Source organism: Chelmon rostratus, chromosome 3 (genome assembly GCF_017976325.1).
Source record: "Chelmon rostratus isolate fCheRos1 chromosome 3, fCheRos1.pri, whole genome shotgun sequence".
In the NCBI taxonomy this organism is placed as follows: Eukaryota; Metazoa; Chordata; class Actinopteri; order Chaetodontiformes; family Chaetodontidae; genus Chelmon; species Chelmon rostratus.
Genome location: NC_055660.1, coordinates 26,585,460 through 26,604,929, shown reverse-complemented (window position 1 = coordinate 26,604,929; position 19,470 = coordinate 26,585,460). Strand labels below are relative to the sequence as shown.

The window sequence follows — 19,470 nt, the reverse complement described above, 5'->3', positions numbered from 1 at the left end:
GCAACCAACTACTTTCTTTCATTTCTTTATCTGTAAAAGCACTTCCTGACACTCTCATTTGCGGCAGCGTTGAGTAATTAGAGCTATCCTGCACTGCATTCAACTCGTGCAACTGAAGTTAAATTGCTCTCTCTTTTTTGTCATTATCTTGTTGTCAGACGAGCTGCAGATTCAGCCCTTGGAACAATTGGGATTCAGCTGACTGCAAACTTTATGGCCACAGGCCCTGAGCAGATTGCTAATCAAAGCAAAACGCTGTAGGACCACTATTAACCGCTGTTCTTTTTCTGTCTCAACCCCACCTCCTCTTCTCTCTCCTTCCTTTCCAGACAGTGAGATTGTTCCTCCCGACTGCCTGCGCCCACGCTCCTTCACCACAGTGCGCTCCTCCTCGCTGCGGCGTGAAGCCGACGATTCCCGCCTGTCCGTCAGCCTGTGTGACCTCAACCTGCAGCAGGAGGATGGACGCCCCGCCCACACCCACTCCCACCGCCACACCCTCCACCTGGCCTCGGCCTCCTCCTCCTCCACCTGCCCCATACCGCAGAACTCCCTCAACTCCCAGCAGTCCTCTCTGCTGCCGTCCGCCCTAGAGAGCGACCTCCACTTCCACCAGCTGCGCGGCGCCCACATCAAGACGCTGGACGAGCAGACGGTGGCACGATCGGAGCACGCACGAGAAGAGCGCACTCTCGTCTTCACCAACCGGCCCCTGCGCACTGGAGAGACCGTCTTTATCAAAGTCACCAAGTCCAGCCCCGCACGCTCCGGCTCTTTGTCCTACGGGGTGACGTCCTGTGATCCAGCGGTGCTGCGCCCCAGCGACTTGCCCTACAATCCAGAGGCTCTGGTGGACAGGAAGGAGTTCTGGGCGGTGTGTCGGGTGCCAACCCCCCTCCAAAGCAGTGACATCCTGGGCTTCTTGGTCAACCAGGAGGGAGAGGTCATCCTCAGCCACAATGGCACCAACGTGGGAATGCAGGTCTGTGTGGACAACTCCCGCCCACTCTGGATGTTCTTTGGTCTGCATGGGGCTGTGACTCAGCTGAGGATTCTGGGTAAGTAAGCACCACATGATGTTATATTACATATTTAGGGTTAGACAAAATAATATGAAAAGCACCTGAAAAACTCGAGGGGTACTCAAGTCGTTTAGTGTTGCTCTTTCACACAGTTAAGGGAGGCAGGATGATCGAAACGGATACAGACTGAGATACAGTCCACTGACTTTTAGTCCCTGATATTCATCCAAAAACTCTGTATCCTACACTTCCCATAATGCAACCAGTAGTTTCTGTTTGCTAGATCCTTCCTGCCAGGTGAACACATGCACCTTTCAAACGCCATGCCTTCAGTTTGTCAGGCTTTCTGTTAGAGTTAGACAGATAAAACCGACCAGGCTGATATGTCGGCCGATATTAGCTCATCTGTGAACGGTGTAAAGTAACAAGAAATTGCGTAACAGGAAGGCCAAACTAGGCTTAACGATGTTTAAAATCAGTTACATAGTTTTTCCCCCAGAGAACACAAGTAAGTTAATTTTTGCTTTGTAAAATGTTCCTCTCAGCATGACAAATCAACAGGATAGCTATCAAGATTATTTCTTTCTGTTGTGTGTTTGATAATCAGCCAACATATATTCTTATTTGAAGAAGTCATGAGGGGATCATTTTCTTAGACTTTAGAGAGCTTTAGAGAGTCAGAAAAAGACGTTATACAACGGTTTTACTTTGCATTCTTCCTGATGAGTAAACAGATTGATCTGAGCGCCATTTTAAACTCTGAGGAAACTCAATTGCACTAAGACTGTTTTTCAGAACGGCAATAGCACTGCATCAGTATGTCAGGTGGAACAGCATCCAAACATCATGACAAATGTCAGACACAGATGAAGTAAACTGGAAAATATGAAGTGTTTACAGTTTCAGAGTCATCCACATAACCGGCATCCGAATATGACCATCTTTCTTATGAAAATGTGGTGTAGTTCACTAGAACTTTAACTCATGTTTCAACATTATTTTAACTACCTCCTGTCAGTGCAGTAATGAGTACCTTTGTTCTTTGACCACTTGCTCTATCTTGTGAATAAACCCACTTGAAAGAGTAATTTATGGTGGATCCAACTGTCCTTTTAGCCCAGTGACGTGTCCCAGGTCAGGAACTTACAGATCAGGATATTGATCTTCATTTGGCCCGGCACACCGCTGGTGAGACCTCCAAGCTCCGTCCTTAATTCACTTACTCCCTGAGGTTGAAATCTATTTGTGCAAACTGTTGATAGCTCTGACAGTATGCCAATGGAGGCAAACCATGTCTCCCCCAGAGTTAGGTGGCAGTTTGCTGCTTTGTTTGTCAGAATATTTACAGCAGGGACAAGAGACAGAAAGTGTCCATACACATCATAGGATTAGCGAGAAAAGTAGATGCTCTGTCACGACCCGGGTAAATGAAAAACAGGAAGCGAGCGATCAGAGGTGAGGAGAGGCTGCGGGAGGGAGGGCTATGACCTGCACACAGCAGGGACGACAAGATGTCTCAGCGGGGTGGACACTTTGCCTGCCAGTGGTGTGCCGGGACACCTGAGGTTTGTTTACCCTTTCTAAATGCTGATAATGACAGGGGGAAAGGTGTGTGTTAGTTCTTGCGTGGCACTTCATCTTGCCCTGCCAAGCATATTGCCTTCCCACGAGGCGCAGGCAGCTGTAGGGGGGCTGCTCTCAAGAATCTGAAAGGTGGGAGACAGCTCTGCAACAGGCGATCCTCACTCTTAATGGCATTCACAGAGTCAGCTGAGTCCTATTCAAATGACAGCACCACACACAATTTACACGTTCTCAAAATGATCATTTTTTAACAACACACTATTGTTCTGTGTATTTACTCTGTGATAGCAAAGGGTTGACAGTGAAAAGGCAACATCTTTGTCAGCTGTATAATGCAAATTGGCACGCGCAGCAGTGGATGCATAACAAAACAGCACTGGCCTTTCAAAGGTGTCACAAGTGTTTTTCTGTGGAGGAAAAGGCATCTATAAATACATCCTGCTTTTCTTCGGTGACAGGAGCGGAAAAGGAAGCAGAGGTTAAAAGACGTGACAGGAAACAACATTAGCTTTAACGAGACATGCAGAGAGAGACCGAAGAGAGGGCTTAAACTTTCCTCTCATCAGATATATTGTTACAGGATCTTAAACTTGGCTCTTGCGTGTTACACACAGGGATTCAGTGTGTTCACTGTGGACTAATGTCCTGTTAGCATGACCCACTTATCATCAACTGACAGCAAAGCAACCATGTCAGCCACGTCAATATGAATCACAGTGAGCTTCAACACACAGTGGCTTGGATTTGTAGAGCGATAATATCAGTCATCAGTTCAGCAAGTGCAAAATATCAGAAATTCAGCTTTCATGGATTCAACTTCAAAAAAGCAAACCGTGCCTCCTTTGATGGTAGAATCAGCACTTTTTCTACTTTTCCTGTGTTATCGCACAGAGAGATCACCTACTTTACTGTTAAATTACATTTTGGCTCAGCAGCTTTGCGTAACAGACCACCTGGTTCTTCTTTGTGCATGTCGTGACACTAGAGAGCCTTGACAGCACAACAAAACAGGAATAGCAGAACAATGAGGCTGGTCCAAGGCACATCGTCTTATCAGAGCAGATCTTGGAGTTCCCACTGAGGTGTGAATCATCTTTACCTTCCAGCTGCTTTGAATTAGGAAGCATCCCTTATCTCACTCTTGCAACTCTTGATCTATTGCTTTGTTGACTGGAGAGCAATTTAGTTTTCAGTTAAGCTGAATGCGAGCCGTGTCTTCGGCTTCGATTGAGAGATGTTAAACTTGAAAGTCTGGCAGTCCCAGTGGGCTCCCGCTCCTCAGGATGGCAAGATAAAGCAGTCATCACAGAGGCCTCTCACTTCAAACAAAGCATGAAGTAATGGGCCTCTCTAATAGGAACAGGCATACTCAAACAGATATATCAGAGTGGCTCAGGTCAGCCATGAGTGCTTGGACAGGGTAAGGACGGTAAGCGAAATCGATACTGCATTAGTTCTAGCAGTACTAGTGGCAGTGAAAGTAATGCTTATTTTATCATTCTAAATGAAAATGTCTTTCTTTCTGTTTGAAATCCATTTGAAGAAATGTATTCTGTACATACAGACCCTGTTTACACGTGGCAGTAGCATGCATCATGGGTGTTCAGTTCACAAGTGGAGAGCTGTCAGTAGAGATGTGAATGCACCCAGGACTGCCTCACAGGGTCATGTGATTTAGGGGGCAGGACTGCTCACCCTGTTTTCACGTGACCCGAGAGCGACAGTTGATGGTGATAATGGACCTCGATGCATCTGTCGTTCACATGTGGAACCTTAAAGCTTCCATTTTGAAGGAAAGTTGCTTTTCCTGTTTTGAGTTTTTTGTTTTCGGGAACATTTTCTTTACAGAAATATGTCTAATTTGACATGTTCAGTATAGAGTTACTAGTATGCGCTACTGCTTTGTCAACTGCATATATGTATGTATGTGTGTATATTTACATGTACATACATACATGGTGTGTATATATATTAAATGCATTAGTAAAAAAAAATCCATTATCCCAAAGCATTTTGTTTTGTGTTTTTCTTCTTTGTGTGTCCCTCTCTAATAGAGTGACAGCAGTGGCAGGAATGTTAATCATGTTGCCCGTGTTCCGGCGTGTGCATGCGTGTCCTCGTGCACATTGGTCCACAGCACTGCTAGTGGTCAGAATCTCCACAGGGTGCCCTTAATTTAGATTCTGAACAAGACTTAAAGTCAATAGCTGTGAGGCATTAATTCCCATTACACGCAAGTAAACAAACCTGGACGGATGAGTAATAGAGGGCCAAGCGTGGCAGAAGAAAGCCATGTTTTCACCTAAATCCAAAAGGGTCATCTTGCTCGGTCCTATACAGACTTTCTCAGCCCCAGCTGGCTTTGAGCTGAATGCTCACATTATCGTAATGACACTAGCATGCATGTTAACTCTTTGATATGCACATGCTGGCCTTTAGCATGTTACCATGTTAACAGGTTCAGTTAGCATGGCAATACAGCATGTTAACCTTTAGCATGTCAGTGCAACTCATGCTAGCATGCTGCATTAGCATGAATCTGTTCACATGTAGAGGTGAAGCAGGCTGAAAATTGGTGGTTAGTTTATTCGTTTCAGATATACAGCAAGTATTCCAGTGTAAAACAAAGTGTTGGTCTGACAGACCGACTGAATGACCAGCCATCCCTGCAGCCACACCGATAGCGTGACCAAAAGGCTCCCTATATGTAGCTGGTTCAGTCTAACAGAGAGAAAAACTGACAGAATCTGTGTTTCCTTTTCCAAACTCCATGTCAAGACATGTCACCTACAGTTGTACCCACTGGGACACAACAACTCACGGACTGCATGTCACCACAGTGTTTCTCCTTTTTGTCCAAATATCTCCCATTAGTGCGATTATACCAAACAAAAGCTGAAAACCGAGCCGCTGACAGTTAAGAGAGATATTGAAGGGACCTTGTGCCTCGTGGCATGGAAATAGGACACCCATCCAGTGACCCACTTCGCATGTATTATAGATTCCATTAAAATGTCAGTGCGCTCATGCTCAAGTGAAACGTCTCACCACCCACATCCTCACACTCTGCAGCTGCCACGCTCCTCTCTCCTCCTCTTCTCAACTTCTGTCATCTTAGCCGATAGCTTCTTCTCTTCCCTGCACTGTCAGGTTTTTGTTTGTTTGTTTCGCTCATCATTTTGTTCTCCCCACCTTTTTGTTTCTGACCCCGCAATTATCCCACATGTACCCCTGCTGCAGCGTCTGACACTCAAACACGCATACTGACATTCATAGAGGCTGTGACGCATACACACACGCACACACACGGACAAGCTCATTTTTCATCCATAATTAAGTAAGCATACTGTCTATAAATAATACCAGGCACTCAAATATTTTTCATACCAGAAAACACGCAGAGGTGTTTGCAGTATTTTTACAGCCCTGCGTAATGTCTGCAGGTTGTCCTCTTAGGCCAAAGATATAATTTCCACCAAGCCTGAGAGGTGAAACCCGGGCTAAAAAAAGTCAATGAATCTCTCCCTGTTCCTTATAAAGCATAATTACTGAACACACTTGAAAGAGACCTAGCTGAACGCATCAACGCTTTGAGCATTTTAAACTCATCTCTTCTCTCCTCTGGGCTTCTGCAGCTGGACAGTATGAAGATTCTGTTTAGAGAGACTTTTAGTGACTAAATCAAACTGAAACTGCATAATTGTGGGGGGCATGTCCCCCATCCCCAGTGGAAATAACGCCCTTAGTGAAAGAAATTAACTTTCACATATCTCCCTCCCCCTCGAGCTATAATGATTAAATGATGAGCTATGCTTATTTTGTTGTATATTGGCTAAATCAGTGAGTTTGTGCCAAGATTTAATTTATTTGCACTGCTGGAAAATAGTGGCACGCCTTATCGAAGAGACAGTCCATCTTTCACACGTCAGTTGTTGAATATTGTTAATGTATTATATGAATATTGTTGCTGGTTTCATCATTTGTTGGTGCAGCGGTTTGTTAGCGGTGGGCATTTTCTGCTGCTGCAGGCAAAGAGAAGGCTCAAATTCAGGATGAAAAACAAGTCGCACCTAATTCTCATTTTAGTAATTTCAGAGGCTTTTTTTAAACCTTCTGAAACACATCCTTTTCTTTTCAACCTTCTCTCTAGGCATACTTCATGAATGCATACGTATATACATGTGTTAAACGCATGTATGGAAGCACACACACACTCTCCTCACTACACCTGATAAAGAGAGAGAGAGCTCTTTTGTCTCTAAAGATGATATCTCCACCACAGAAAAACAGAACATTTTATGCAGCGGGGTAAGCGTTGACCTTAAACCGCTACCTTCTGAGCGGCTTTTCCTCTCATCTCATCTAAACACACACACAAAACCGAGCCTAAGTGCACATTTGTCCCGTTGGTGCCTCAGAACAAGAGGTTCTCCGCAATTAAATTGACGGCCACCCATCTTGAAATGGTTTGTGTTTGAGGATAGAATTTCATCATGGAAATGTTAATGTAAACTATTTGCATGGGTACTTTCCCTCTTCTCTGTGTGTCTTTCTGTTGCTTTTTCAGTTTACAAACAGGCATGGAGATTTTCCATTTAACCCCTTCCATCCCCTCAGGCTGTATTGTAAAAAGGGGCTGAAAGCTATGACTCACAGAAGCCTGAAGGCTGTCAGGGGTGATCCTTGTACACACAAACACACGCTAAGCCCCCAACCCTTGGCCTCCACTGTCCTCCACTGCAACCCTCAGCCCCAGCCCCACCCACCTCCCTCGTCAAATACTCTGCATACCTCCCATGCTTTAAAGGAGAAGGCTCTCTCCATAGATGTAATCGCATGCGCTAAAGATGGACGGATGCATGATTAGATGATGGGTGGAGGTGGATGGCAGCAGAGATGTGGCCACAGAGAGGCAGCCTGCCTCTCACAGCTGTTCACACAGGTCGGTTTAATCTCATAGTGAACAGGCGGGGATCAGGGCTGGGCACCACAGATCCTGCCTCAGCTGCCCTGGATGGGAGGTGCCCGCCTGCCAGGGGGATTAACAGGGAGAGATGAACAGAGAGAGGGAGGGGAGGGACGTGGAGGGAAAGAGGATTCAGTTCCACAGGGGAACCACTCATGCTGCAGGGCTGTAGGATGATCAGGCTGGAGTAATCCGGTGAAAGGTGAACACGCCGAGTCCAGTAGCTCCTTGTAGGGGCGGCACAGTGATTTACTGATCAACACTCACAGCATGGTGGTTTGATTCTGAGCCTTTCTATACAAATACAGTTCACATGTTGTACATACGTATAATCACTGGTTTTCTCTAGCTGCTCTGCTCTCATTTTACATGCTTAAAACCAAGAGCTTGTCAGATCAGAGTCTGAAACCCCATTTCCATTGGTGGAAGTTGAGGGCCGTGTCCAACAATGAAATCATGCCAGCTTTATCCACACTGTAGGAGTGAAGTAGACCGGGTTTGATGTTCTCTCTCAAGATCCTTTTTCATTCTTGACTCCACTTCTCATTTTGTCGCCTTTTGAGACACCATGAATGCCTTCAAGGAGCGACTGTAAGAGTGTCTGCACTGTTATCCTCCAGGATGTGGACATTAAAAGTTAGAAATTTATCAGGAGGAAAGCAACACAGGAGACTGTGGTTTATTACAACTTTGGTGCTGTTTTCCTATCGCCAGCAAAGAGTTCTATCGATTATAAAAACTTTGTACTGAGAACATGGAGACAGCAGGAACAGAAGTCCAACAGGCGCAACAAGTAAACACTCTTCACACAGGTTGAAACAGCCCTGCAGGTGAGTCAGATTTAATTAGAAAACAGATAAAAGTGAGGGGTAACACAGCAGCCCAACCTGATTCAACTTTGACTGACTAGAAGTGTACTAAACTGACGGCTTGTCTTCAACCTGGAGCACTGTTAGACCTCATGTACTTGCTGCCCTGTTTAACCTGTTGTTTAGTGAGGTTGCCCCCTTTAAAGATATCAGCATTTGCCTCAGTGAGCACAGTGTAAATTTAACCAATACATCCGCTGGCTAACAAAAGTGAGACTCAAGTTGTAATACACTGTGGTTTTTAAAATATTTTTCAGTTTTACCTTAGAAAATAAAATTCAACATGATACTTAGACACAGTTTGGTCAAGTAGGGACAGTAGTTTGGGATGCATTGTGGCTGCCAGGCAGGCTACAGCCGAGATGACAGTTAGTGAGTTCGCTTGTCATGAAGCAGCGGTCCACCACTGCTGAGAAGTGTGTGCATATACCTGTGCTCTGTCTGAATCTGTGCATAGACAATGGCACATCCCAGTACAAACCACACACACACACACAACAAAGCCATGAAACAGCTCCTGATATAGAGACATGGGCAGCAGTGACATGACAACTCACCAACTGTGAGAAAAGCACCGCTACTGTTCATGACCTGGCAGTTATGGGACAGTTTCTCTAAATTCAATGACCCATTACTGGCTTGGGTCTAAAGTGAATTAGGCCGTTGTGTGTTGGCCCTGGGCACCAGTTGGATTGATCCGACTGTTGGTGCAGATGGCAACAGAGAGATGCAGCCTGGCAGACTGCTGGGACATTCATGAGCGTGGGGCTTGTCATCATGATGTTGCTGGTCGGTGTTGACGGAGACTCTGCCATAGACGCCATGAATTGTTCCTCAGTAAGGTTCGCCACAGTGGAGTGATGCTTTCTGGTCCTGAAATAGGATGGGTAAATGTCCCATGTGCACACAGCAGCTGATTTCTGATGCAGTTGTTGTGCTATTTTTGACAGCAAGCTGCAGGGAACGTAATTAAAGTAATCTGCATTTATGTTGAGAGGCAGCAAAGCATTGGATGGGAATTCTTTGTTGATCATTACATGCTTGCTCTACAAGACAGCTAATTTGCACATTAATTTGTTGGGTATTTTGGTGTCTCTGTACTACCTGTGATGGTAAGTTACTTCCAATAACAGCATACTATACGTTTAAAAAACATTAAGTGCAGTCTTTGGGAAATAATTACTTTGCATATCCCTGCTGAAACTGCACATTTGAATAAAGTTGAGATTTTAAAGCTGCATTATTGTTTGGGTTTTTTGTTTTTTTTTTTGTTTTGTTTTTAGGCCAAAGGAACAAGCTGAAGGGACAACAGTTAACAGATTATCCCCCTATTAGGCTGCTAATGCTAATATTTTAGCATTAGCAGCAAATCTTAAAGTCTACTTCTAGATCCATTTTGGCCTTCATCAGCTGCTAAGAGAAATATCTGGCTGCGTAGGTGCTAAATGTTCCACTCCTCTTCACTAGCCAGCCGCTAACCAAACAGCTGTTTGGCGATTAGTACATTGATTAATTAGTGCAGCTTTTAAGTCACATGTTCGTTCAACCTGTGCTTCGTTAATGACTTTGAGTCCAGTCTGTCATGTCAAGCATACGGCAGCTTCTAACAGCCTGACCTGTCTTTCTAGGCATCATTGGCATTTCAACAAGTGTTCCCTAAACTTGACCTTGGAATTCCCATTTGTGTCCCCGTCCATCATGTAAATATAGGATGTGGAAAGAATGAAAGAATGCCTGCTCTGTTTTGAAATACGCCCTCCCAAAAAAGAAAGGAGGGAATAGCTCTCCAGTGATGAATATGCGTGCACTTCTAAAGTGACTGCTCTCACAGATTGGAGTGCTCTCATGACTATAAATGTAATGCCTTAGTGGGGAAAAAAGCGAACCCTGCCTTAGTTCATTGTCTGTACTATTGTCGGCTAAAGCGGAAACAAAAATGTGGGAGAAAGAAACAGCTGTACATTAGAAGACCTATTTGCTGTAATGTGTTTTTCTGTCTTTGTCTTTCTGTGAACTTTTTCCGGGAGCGCACTCTTTTGTGTGCTATTTGCTGGGCCCTTTCCACTGTGTGTTGCATCCTGTTAGACTGGTACCACATCAGTCAGTCTGTTTTTTGATGATCATTGAAGTACCACAGTGTTCTACTGCATATTGCAACTGGCCACTGGAGCTGTTCTACTTCTGATCAAACGTCTAATCCTACACCTTCGTCTGCCCCGACCAGGTTCCACTCATCTCGGGGATCCGCGGACGACGTCGAACCCGAGCTCGCCCTCTTCCTCTCCGCACACCCCCAGCGCCCTGGGCAGTGGCAGCTCTGATCCGGTGCTGAATGGAGGCCTGTGCTCCGCAGCTTACTGCAGCTCAGCAGGGGGTAGGTACACCCAGAGAGAACTACTGCTACAGGAGCACAGAATCAATCACCCCACAGGGGACTGAGTGGAAGCCATTATGGGATAGTGAGCAGATGTCATCCTGCAGTAGCTGGGAACAATGGGCAACACTTCATGGTCCCACCGCTGCTGCAGCTGCAGCTGGATGTAGGAAAATGTTCAGCACATGTTGTTATGTCACATGGAGCTGTTACGTAAATGGTCCTGATGCAATGACTTTTTTTAAAAATAGTTCAAGACACAAACATGAAACAAAACTTCCTACACACACTTGTTTTTTAGCCTGACAATTAGACTGAATTGCGAGTTTGTTTCACTTCATTTACTCAGCTGGATGTCGTTTTCATGTTAGTTCATTTCTTGTTGGGTACAGAGAGGTATATATCTTAAATGGACTGACATTGTACTGAAATGCACTGAAAATGATGTTGGTGGGATTGCAGTAGTGAAAAAAGAAATATGTAGATTTAATTGCTGTTATTTCTGTAAGTTGATTTGCAACAACCTGTACTGTACATCAGTGTCATCCACACTAACCCTAACGCTAGCTAACTATGTAGGGAGCTGATATCCTAATTATTAATCTCGCTCTGGATTGATGGATTGGTTTCTGCTATCAGAGAGAACAGTCATCAACAAGCACAACATAAGACCAGACGCGACACAAATGTTCGGCTCAGGTTACGTTACTAGTGCAAGTTTGATCGCCGGGCCGTTTGCGTTTATTAGTGTTGCTCATGCAAGTAAGCAGCTGTCTGTGGGCAAACAGCAGCTCTGGTCCTGGAATTTACACACATTTTTCACTCAAGTTGAATATTTTTATCTCTTCATACTGTCACCCAGCGCAAATTCCCATCGTTGCATTGATTTTTACAGTCGGTCTGAACACACCATAACTCTTGAATTGTTGTTTTCTCTCTAGTCTTCACAAATTTGGTCTTTTATTTGTTCAAAACTTGTACAGTAGCTGAGATAACTACTCTTGTTGTCTTTGGCACTGCTATTTCATGACACACACATCTAGCTGTGTAAAACTTTTAAATGTATTTGGCTATTTTACTCATCCCGTTTTTCCTCATTTAACATTTTATTTCAATTCACCACAGGAACAACCCCAAATTCTCCAGTCAGCCTCCCCAAGTCCCCTACGTTCCCATCAGGCCGCGGGCCTTGGTCCGACGAGTGTTCCATATGTTACGAGAACGCGGTGGACACGGTCATCTACGCCTGCGGACACATGTGTCTGTGCTACACCTGTGGCCTCAAACTCAAGAAGATGTCCAACGCCTGCTGTCCCATCTGCAGAAGGCAGATCAAAGACATTATCAAGACCTACCGCAGCACATAAGGGGAGGCACGGCCTCGCCAAGAACAACAAAATCCCAGAGTCAGGGAAAGAAATGTCGAAGTTCAGGGAATATGAACTCTGGTACTTTCATTTAGTATTTTCATATGATTATTGTAGGTTGGTTCTCTTGCGTGACCTTTTCCAAAGCTGGTACTGCTTTGCTTGGAAGGTCTCTTTCAATTTAGAGTCGCTGTCACAGCCTCCCTGCAGAGGCGGCACTTGAAGTGGCAGGCAAGTTTATTCTTAATCGAAGAGTGTTCGCTCACTCCTAGGATCTTGGAAGACTTTGAAGGAGAGAAACTGAAACAATTCCAAAATTCTTTCATTTCTGGAGCCATGTTGGAAGAATTAGGGACTTTCACCCATTTGTGCCGAAGCAAATGAGTCACTTTGGGGCTGAATGTCTTGATAACAGTTCTCGTGGAGGATGACTGCAGCTCTGAAATATGCCGTCGCGCCACAGCAGGTAATCATCTCAGTATGTCACAACTTGTGTCTGTGTGTTACTGAGCATAGGAAAAGAGAAGTCAGCGTGATGGTGAAGTGTTGAATTTCTGTAATTGTCGTGATTATCAGTGAGTGATGTGCTTAGAGATGCAGGCGGTGCTGAGTATATTAATTAGGATTGTAACACCTCTTGTACTCATATAATCTAATGTACCTTTATGGTAGTTCTATTGCAAACGTTGGTGGTAGCTATATTGTTGTGCTAGCTAGCTGCTTGCTCTGCAATGTGGTATGTTGCACTGAAATCAGCATCGTCCTCTCAGAAATGCCCCATTATTGACAGAGAGGATGAAAGACATTCATTTGCCTGTGTCCAGCAGACTCAGCAGCTCCAAATCTATGAAAGGAAACAGGAAGTGGAAAACAATAATTTGGATTCTTCTCCTCAGGGCCAGCAATCTTTTTGAAGAAGATGTGAACTATTTTCCCTAACTTTACCTACAACCATGCCTAATACACTGTGAGCGCTCATGACAAATTGATAGGTCCTCTAAAATAGTTCCCATAACAACACATAAGGGATTGTTGCCATGGTATCAGATGCTACCACGGATACAACCCAGCCTCCTGCCTTAACCCACAGAAGGTTCATTTGTTACATGCGGATGTATCATATTCTGTGTTTTCTGCCATTCCCTTAAACAAATTACCAAATAATGCTGTCGTGTGGCACAAACTGACACAAAATGTTCACTCAGAGGAGAAAAAAAGCACACAAATGTTATTTTTGTAACAAACAAATCCCTGACATTTCCAATATCTAACTATTACAATGTTGAATAACCCTTGTGACAGGCCTTTCACCAGCAGCAAAGATCCTTTACAGTAGTTCAGGGGCAGGGTTATAAAAAAGCGTGTATTTTAAATATTTGTATGATTCCTATCCCCTAATTTCGGTATAAAATGTTGTGATACATCCCCCAGAAATTTCAGTTTCAGCAGTAAGCCATAGCTTATTACAGGACACCACTGGAAGCTGAGAGGCCGTTTTTTGAAAACGACATTGAATTTCATTTTGTAGATAATCAACAAATGGGGCTCAAACCTATGCTGCTATGGTATTTGTCAGCTGTCCTTTCTGGGCAAATGCTGACAGTGATGTTCACACATCCCTCCTCCCACATCACACTTTCATTACACTACTGGTTGAAGTGTTAATTCACATTTGAATGTCAACTTGTGTTTTTAGAGAGATAAATGATTTTTATCTGTGTGCTTGAATTGAAAAAAACAAAGAAAAAAGTTTTGTCTGGTTTGTTTTGTTTGTTTGTTTTGATTGATAATCATGATTCTAAGATTTCTTTTCTTGTTTATCCAGAACAATGAGAATCTAAATTTATTCTTGTTTTCTAATAGTGAGAATATAGAGAGTTGCTTGTACCTTGCCGCAATAAGAGATATTGCAGTACACAATCAAAACCTCATTGCTTTGGGGTGCAAGACATAAACTCTTGGTTTTATTACAATCCCTGAATTTCAGGTGTTCTTTTTTGTAGTTTATCGTCTTGTGTGTAAGCCCACGTTAAGGAGCCGTACTACCATCCTGGTTTTATATCTCTTTATTGTTATAGTCTGAAAGCCATCACTGTATGGTAATGATAAATGTCACTTTATGAAGCTACTGATTGTAATCTTGTAAATGTTTAGGCCAGCGTTGCTCTCTAAGACTCAAACGTGGCATGTTTTATTTTGTGTTTTGTTTAGTGCAGACACTCCGACCAAATCCAAAAATAATACTTTTTTTTCTTATTATTTTTGAATTCATTGTTTAAATGTAATCCCCATTGTGCAAAATCCTGTATTCAGTTGGGCTTTTTAAAAAATTTACATCCAACAGTTTTTGGATCACATTAATTGCTAAACTACAGTTCATACAAAGATATTGTCTGTAAATTAGTCTGTTCACACCTTCATGAAAGGATGTAATGCCATTTTTAGTTTTGCATCCAGAATACTCCACGGAGTCCTTGAATGTTACTGATCCTGTAATGTACTATTTATTTGTCCATCAATGATGTGTGGACTGATTCCTCCAAACCTGCTTTTCTTGCGTGTTTGCTTTCTTCTACATTGCCACTATACAGATATGACTCCTGTGTGTGTGTCCAGCCAGTCGCACAGCAGCACATTTAGATTCTTTCTGTAGCTCTTAGTACTTTTCGTCATGCATGAGTAATCGGTTCGCTCTGTGTGAACATCGGGACCAACAGTAGACGAGCATCAGGGGCAGAGTGGAACGCTGTTAGTGTTCATGTAGACTGGAACCAGTGGCTAGAAATAATATATATACTGTATGTCCATTGTTGTGACTCAGCAGCTGAAGTACTTTGCAAAACCTGTATTTTCTTTCTTTCTTTTTCATTTGAAACAAGTGTTTGTTTGTGAGCTGTGTTCAGTGTGAGTCGGATGATTGTGGTTAATAAACTTTCCAGATGTGTTTGAGCAAAAATAGTTTGTTTCATAATTGAAATAATCTATCCAGTCCGGATAGCATCAGCTAACGTTAGCTATACGGCAGCTAATGGCAGCTACAGTTAGCATCCGTTAGCAGTTACTGTATCAATAACTAAAGCTAAAGTAACTGGTAACTGCATGGCTAAGGGTAGCTACTGTTACCAGCAGTTAGCAGTTACTAGAACAAGAGGTAAAGACATAGTAACTGCATGGCTAACTGAGCTAACTAGCTAATGGCAGCTACAGTTAGCATTAGTTAGCAGTTACTGTATCAATAACTATAGCTAAAGTAACAGGTAACTGCATGGCTAAGGGTAGCTACTGTTACCAGCAGTTAGCAGTTACTAGAACAAGAGGTAAAGACATAGTAACTGCATGGCTAACTGAGCTAACTAGCTAATGGCAGCTACAGTTAGCATTAGTTAGCAGTTACTGTATCAATAACTATAGCTTAAGTAACAGGTAACTGCATGGCTAAGGGTAGCTACTGTTACCAGCAGTTAGCAGTTACTAGAACAAGAAGTAAAGCCATAGTAACTGCATGGCTAACTGAGCTAACTAGCTAATGGCAGTTTGCAGCAGTGAGCAGTAACTATAACAATAAGTAAGCTATCGGTTTATCCTGAAATTCCCTGAAGCACTGAGAGGCGGAGCAGCTGGAGGACATCAGAGAAAACCAGAAGACATTTTCTCTATAAATATGATCCAGGTCCACCCACATGGCCCTGTGTGACTCAGTGCCATAAAGCCTTACACACTTCCACAGGGGATCACACCAGACCACCCAGGTTAGAGTGGGAATGACAGAGACAGCTTTCTCTCTAATACAAGTCACACACCACCAAAATGAGGATGGAGCTCTTATTTTAAGGTAAAATAGCTACAGATTGTTGCTTTAAGCTCTGGTTTGGTCCCCACCAACCCCTGAGAAAAACAATTGGCTCATTAGCAACTAAATTCTTCACCCTTCTACTGTCAGCTGGTCGTTCGGATGGGGAGCGTACAGTTTCCTATTTATTTGCTGAAAGTGAGAGAAGCAGTAAAGTTGTGGGCTGGAAAAAACAACATCAGAATACACTAAAGTAGGCTAAAAGCTGTGCAGAGCTGAGGGGAACAGCATTTATCTGTGGCTTTGATTCACTGATGGCATAAAATATTGATTTAATTTCATTATGTAGTTGATTGAAAATAGATGTATCAGTTCCAGCGTTTTAGGAGCATTTCTTTCTCCATTTACCATATCATACATAAGATACAGTACATAAATCATATATGCAAATTATGACACTAACACAAATAAGTCTAATATCACTTGGCCAACGATTGTAGACGCCAGAGCTTTTCTTGTAGTTTTTAATAGCCAAACACTAGACAGATATCCATTTTCCACAATGTTTCTGTTTGCAGATCAGGTGCATTTCTCCAACATTTTGAATAGTTTATAAGTTAGTGGAGCTCAGGTGGAGACTGACGGAGAATGAAGTATCAAGCTCAGAAATACTTTTAAATAGTAGCATTTGTTGTGTGACTCTTGCATCGCAGTGTAAAGAGGTTCCTTCTTGTCTGTTCACTCAGTGTCTTTAATATAATTGCTTCCACTTCATATTATGTTTCATGGTCTTTTGTCCTCTAATAGTGTAATAGTGTTGATATGCCCTTGACCTTTGGCAGAGACCTAAAGAAACCACAGTGTGAGTTCGCCTACACCACAGATGTATCCAGCCGTGCCTTTCAGGTCCAGGTGAAACACAATCGAGGGGCCCAGGCCCTCTGTCGCATCATGTGCTATGACCTCTGTCCCAGCCACAGCTGCTGGAGGGCCTCATTGTGACAGGTAGGGGATTAGGAGATCAGTGGAAATACTGGAATACCTTGAAACTTGCTCTCCTACTAAAATGACCTCACTACAAATTTATGATGCACCTCATTCAGAGCTCCCTGATAGCCATCTGTCTATCTGCGTCCGCAACAGACAACTCATGACATCTCCACATAAATGAACTGACTAAGGGACATGAATAACATGAGTAATAATGTCATGAAAAGAATAATTCAGACAAGTGTAGCTAATACTTGTCATTGTTCAGCCAGAGATCATCATCCTTCAATGTCCCTATCCAATATTATTAGTTACGCTGTATAAAAAGAATTGATCATAATAGAATTTCATCTCCAGACTCAATGTCAGCGTGCATTTTGAGTATAGAATGTGCAGGTCTATTCATATGAAAATCTGACTGTGCTCGCTGTCTGCCAGATCAACGCTGATGTCTGGAGGAGGCTTTGAGGCAAGTCTGCTTCAAGAGAGCCACCTAGTGGAGGCTCATTGGTATGGCGACATGGACATGATTACTTACCTGTCTGACAAAAACTGTCACCTGATTTTCACATTTTCAGCAGTCACAAAAATTAAAGCAAATACAACTGCAAATACATGCTGATGTTGCTCTGCATCTGCTGGATGAACATTTGCCAGAACATATTTGTACAGTGATGTCACAGTCAGCATGTTGACTATGTTTTCAGCTCTGAACATTTCCAATGCAGCACCTCTCAGAGCCTGGACTGTTGAGTCCTCCTGAAAACCTGCACTTTCCTGATCAGGTGCAGATTTGTGGCGCGTCTTTGGGGCAGAGATATGAGCACGTATCTCATGTAACTTTGGAGGCGAGTGATGAATCTCTCTACACACGTCTGGATACAGGAGAGCAGAAATTCTTGCCTCTCCTCTTTAGTGAGAAACTGGGGCTGCGAGAGCTCATTCGTCTTCATTCCTCGCTCTCAACCTCCTCACACTTTTTTCTCATAAGTCATACCTCGCTTTATATAACCAGCTGTATTGTTCTGCTCCTCCACATCTAAACTCACTTAATCTGGCTTTCACAATAAGGCGAATAGAGATAAATGTCTCAATCTGTAATATTACTGTCACACACTATCTAGCTATAGTGTGAGCCGGGAGGCGCTCTGCTGCTCTTTATCTGCGGCGGCTCATGTGACTGGAGGTGTGACACAAATGAAAAGGAGCCGGTCTAAAACAACAAAGATAATACATTTAATATTGTTTCTCTTTTGGGCAATGCGAGATACAATGTAAACATGTACAAGATACAAAAAAAAGGGAACGAGACTTGTCAAAATGAAACGTAGATAAGAAAATGCCCTGTTTTCAAAAGGAATGCACATGTGCAGAACGTCTCCAATCACACAGGAATCTGGACAGCGTTTGCTTCCTAACGCACTGGTGTGCACTGCTTTGAACAGATGAGAGCGCGGCCCTGTCACCGTGCAGGATTTGGCGGGGAGATGACTCATCATTGGATGATTCATTGACATTTACAGAGGAATGAAGCCGCCTTAGCCTCCTCATGGCAGATCTTTTGAAAACAAGGGGTTTGCAAGAGTTAAACGCAGTTTGCAGAACAACAAAGGTAATCAAAAAGGAAAAGAATAGCACCTCCTTTTGGTCCAACTCGAGGCCTGTAGTTGTTACTGTGTGTTAGTGTGGCTGACATGCTGGTTACAGATTGTTTTTGTCAGAATTTACAGATCAGGAGTTTGATGGCATCGGGCTTCCAAGTTTTTGTTGTTGTTGTTGTTGTTGTTTTGGCATTCTGTGGTGGTGACGAATTCTATCCTATCAATGCAACATCAAGGCTAAACACAGGCTCCACCTTCACATAAATCTCCCTCAGCTGCAGCTCTGCATCAATCACGTCTGACAGCACACCTCCAACCTCAGAGACGTGGCTGCGACTGGCAGCGGAGGCTCCCACGCAGAATGGCGGCGGCCGCGGCGTTTTTGATTAGAAAGCTGTTAGCGCCGGAATATCATCTGACTGGCTGAGGTTAATTAAGACGCACTGTTGTGCTAATTAGAAACAGGGATTCAAACAGGGACAAAGGAAAGTGCCACAGAGACACGGCGGCGCGCCTCGTTCCTCGACACAGCCTCTTTTCTGGAGCTTGGAGACAGCTCCCGCTGATGCCCGCCGGCGCCTCAAACAACTGAGATTCTGTGAGGAAGTTTTCAGACTGACATGAACAATCAGCATTCCCAGAGCCCTGCGGCTTCTCTTGTTTTTCCCTTTCACTCACACTCAAGATAGATATTAATTAAAAAACATACAAAATCACCCCCCTAAATACCTCCCACCTGCTACCACACACTTACTCAAACTTTCTTCTCAAACCTGCCCCTCCCTCTACCAAACAGCCGCCTTTATTCACTCACAAATCACTCCACCTCAGAGCTGGGTGCCCTTTATTTCATTTGCTTCCATTCTGAATTAAAGCCTGTCTCAATAGATGTGAATAAACCTTTTGA

At 43.5% G+C, this 19,470-nt stretch overlaps 1 protein-coding gene across 1 annotated transcript in view; it reads left to right on the top strand.

Moving 5' to 3' along the window:
* Nucleotides 1-15,128, top strand: part of neurl1aa (neuralized E3 ubiquitin protein ligase 1Aa) — a 42,874-nt gene extending 27,746 nt beyond the window's left edge. Inside the window, exons 4-6 of the mRNA XM_041933490.1 lie at nt 330-1,058; nt 10,666-10,815; nt 11,941-15,128. Coding sequence (XP_041789424.1) covers nt 330-1,058; nt 10,666-10,815; nt 11,941-12,182 — 1,121 coding nt within the window. The 3' untranslated portion in view covers nt 12,183-15,128. The remainder of the gene's footprint in view (nt 1-329; nt 1,059-10,665; nt 10,816-11,940) is intronic.
* Nucleotides 15,129-19,470: the final 4,342 nt, after the last annotated feature.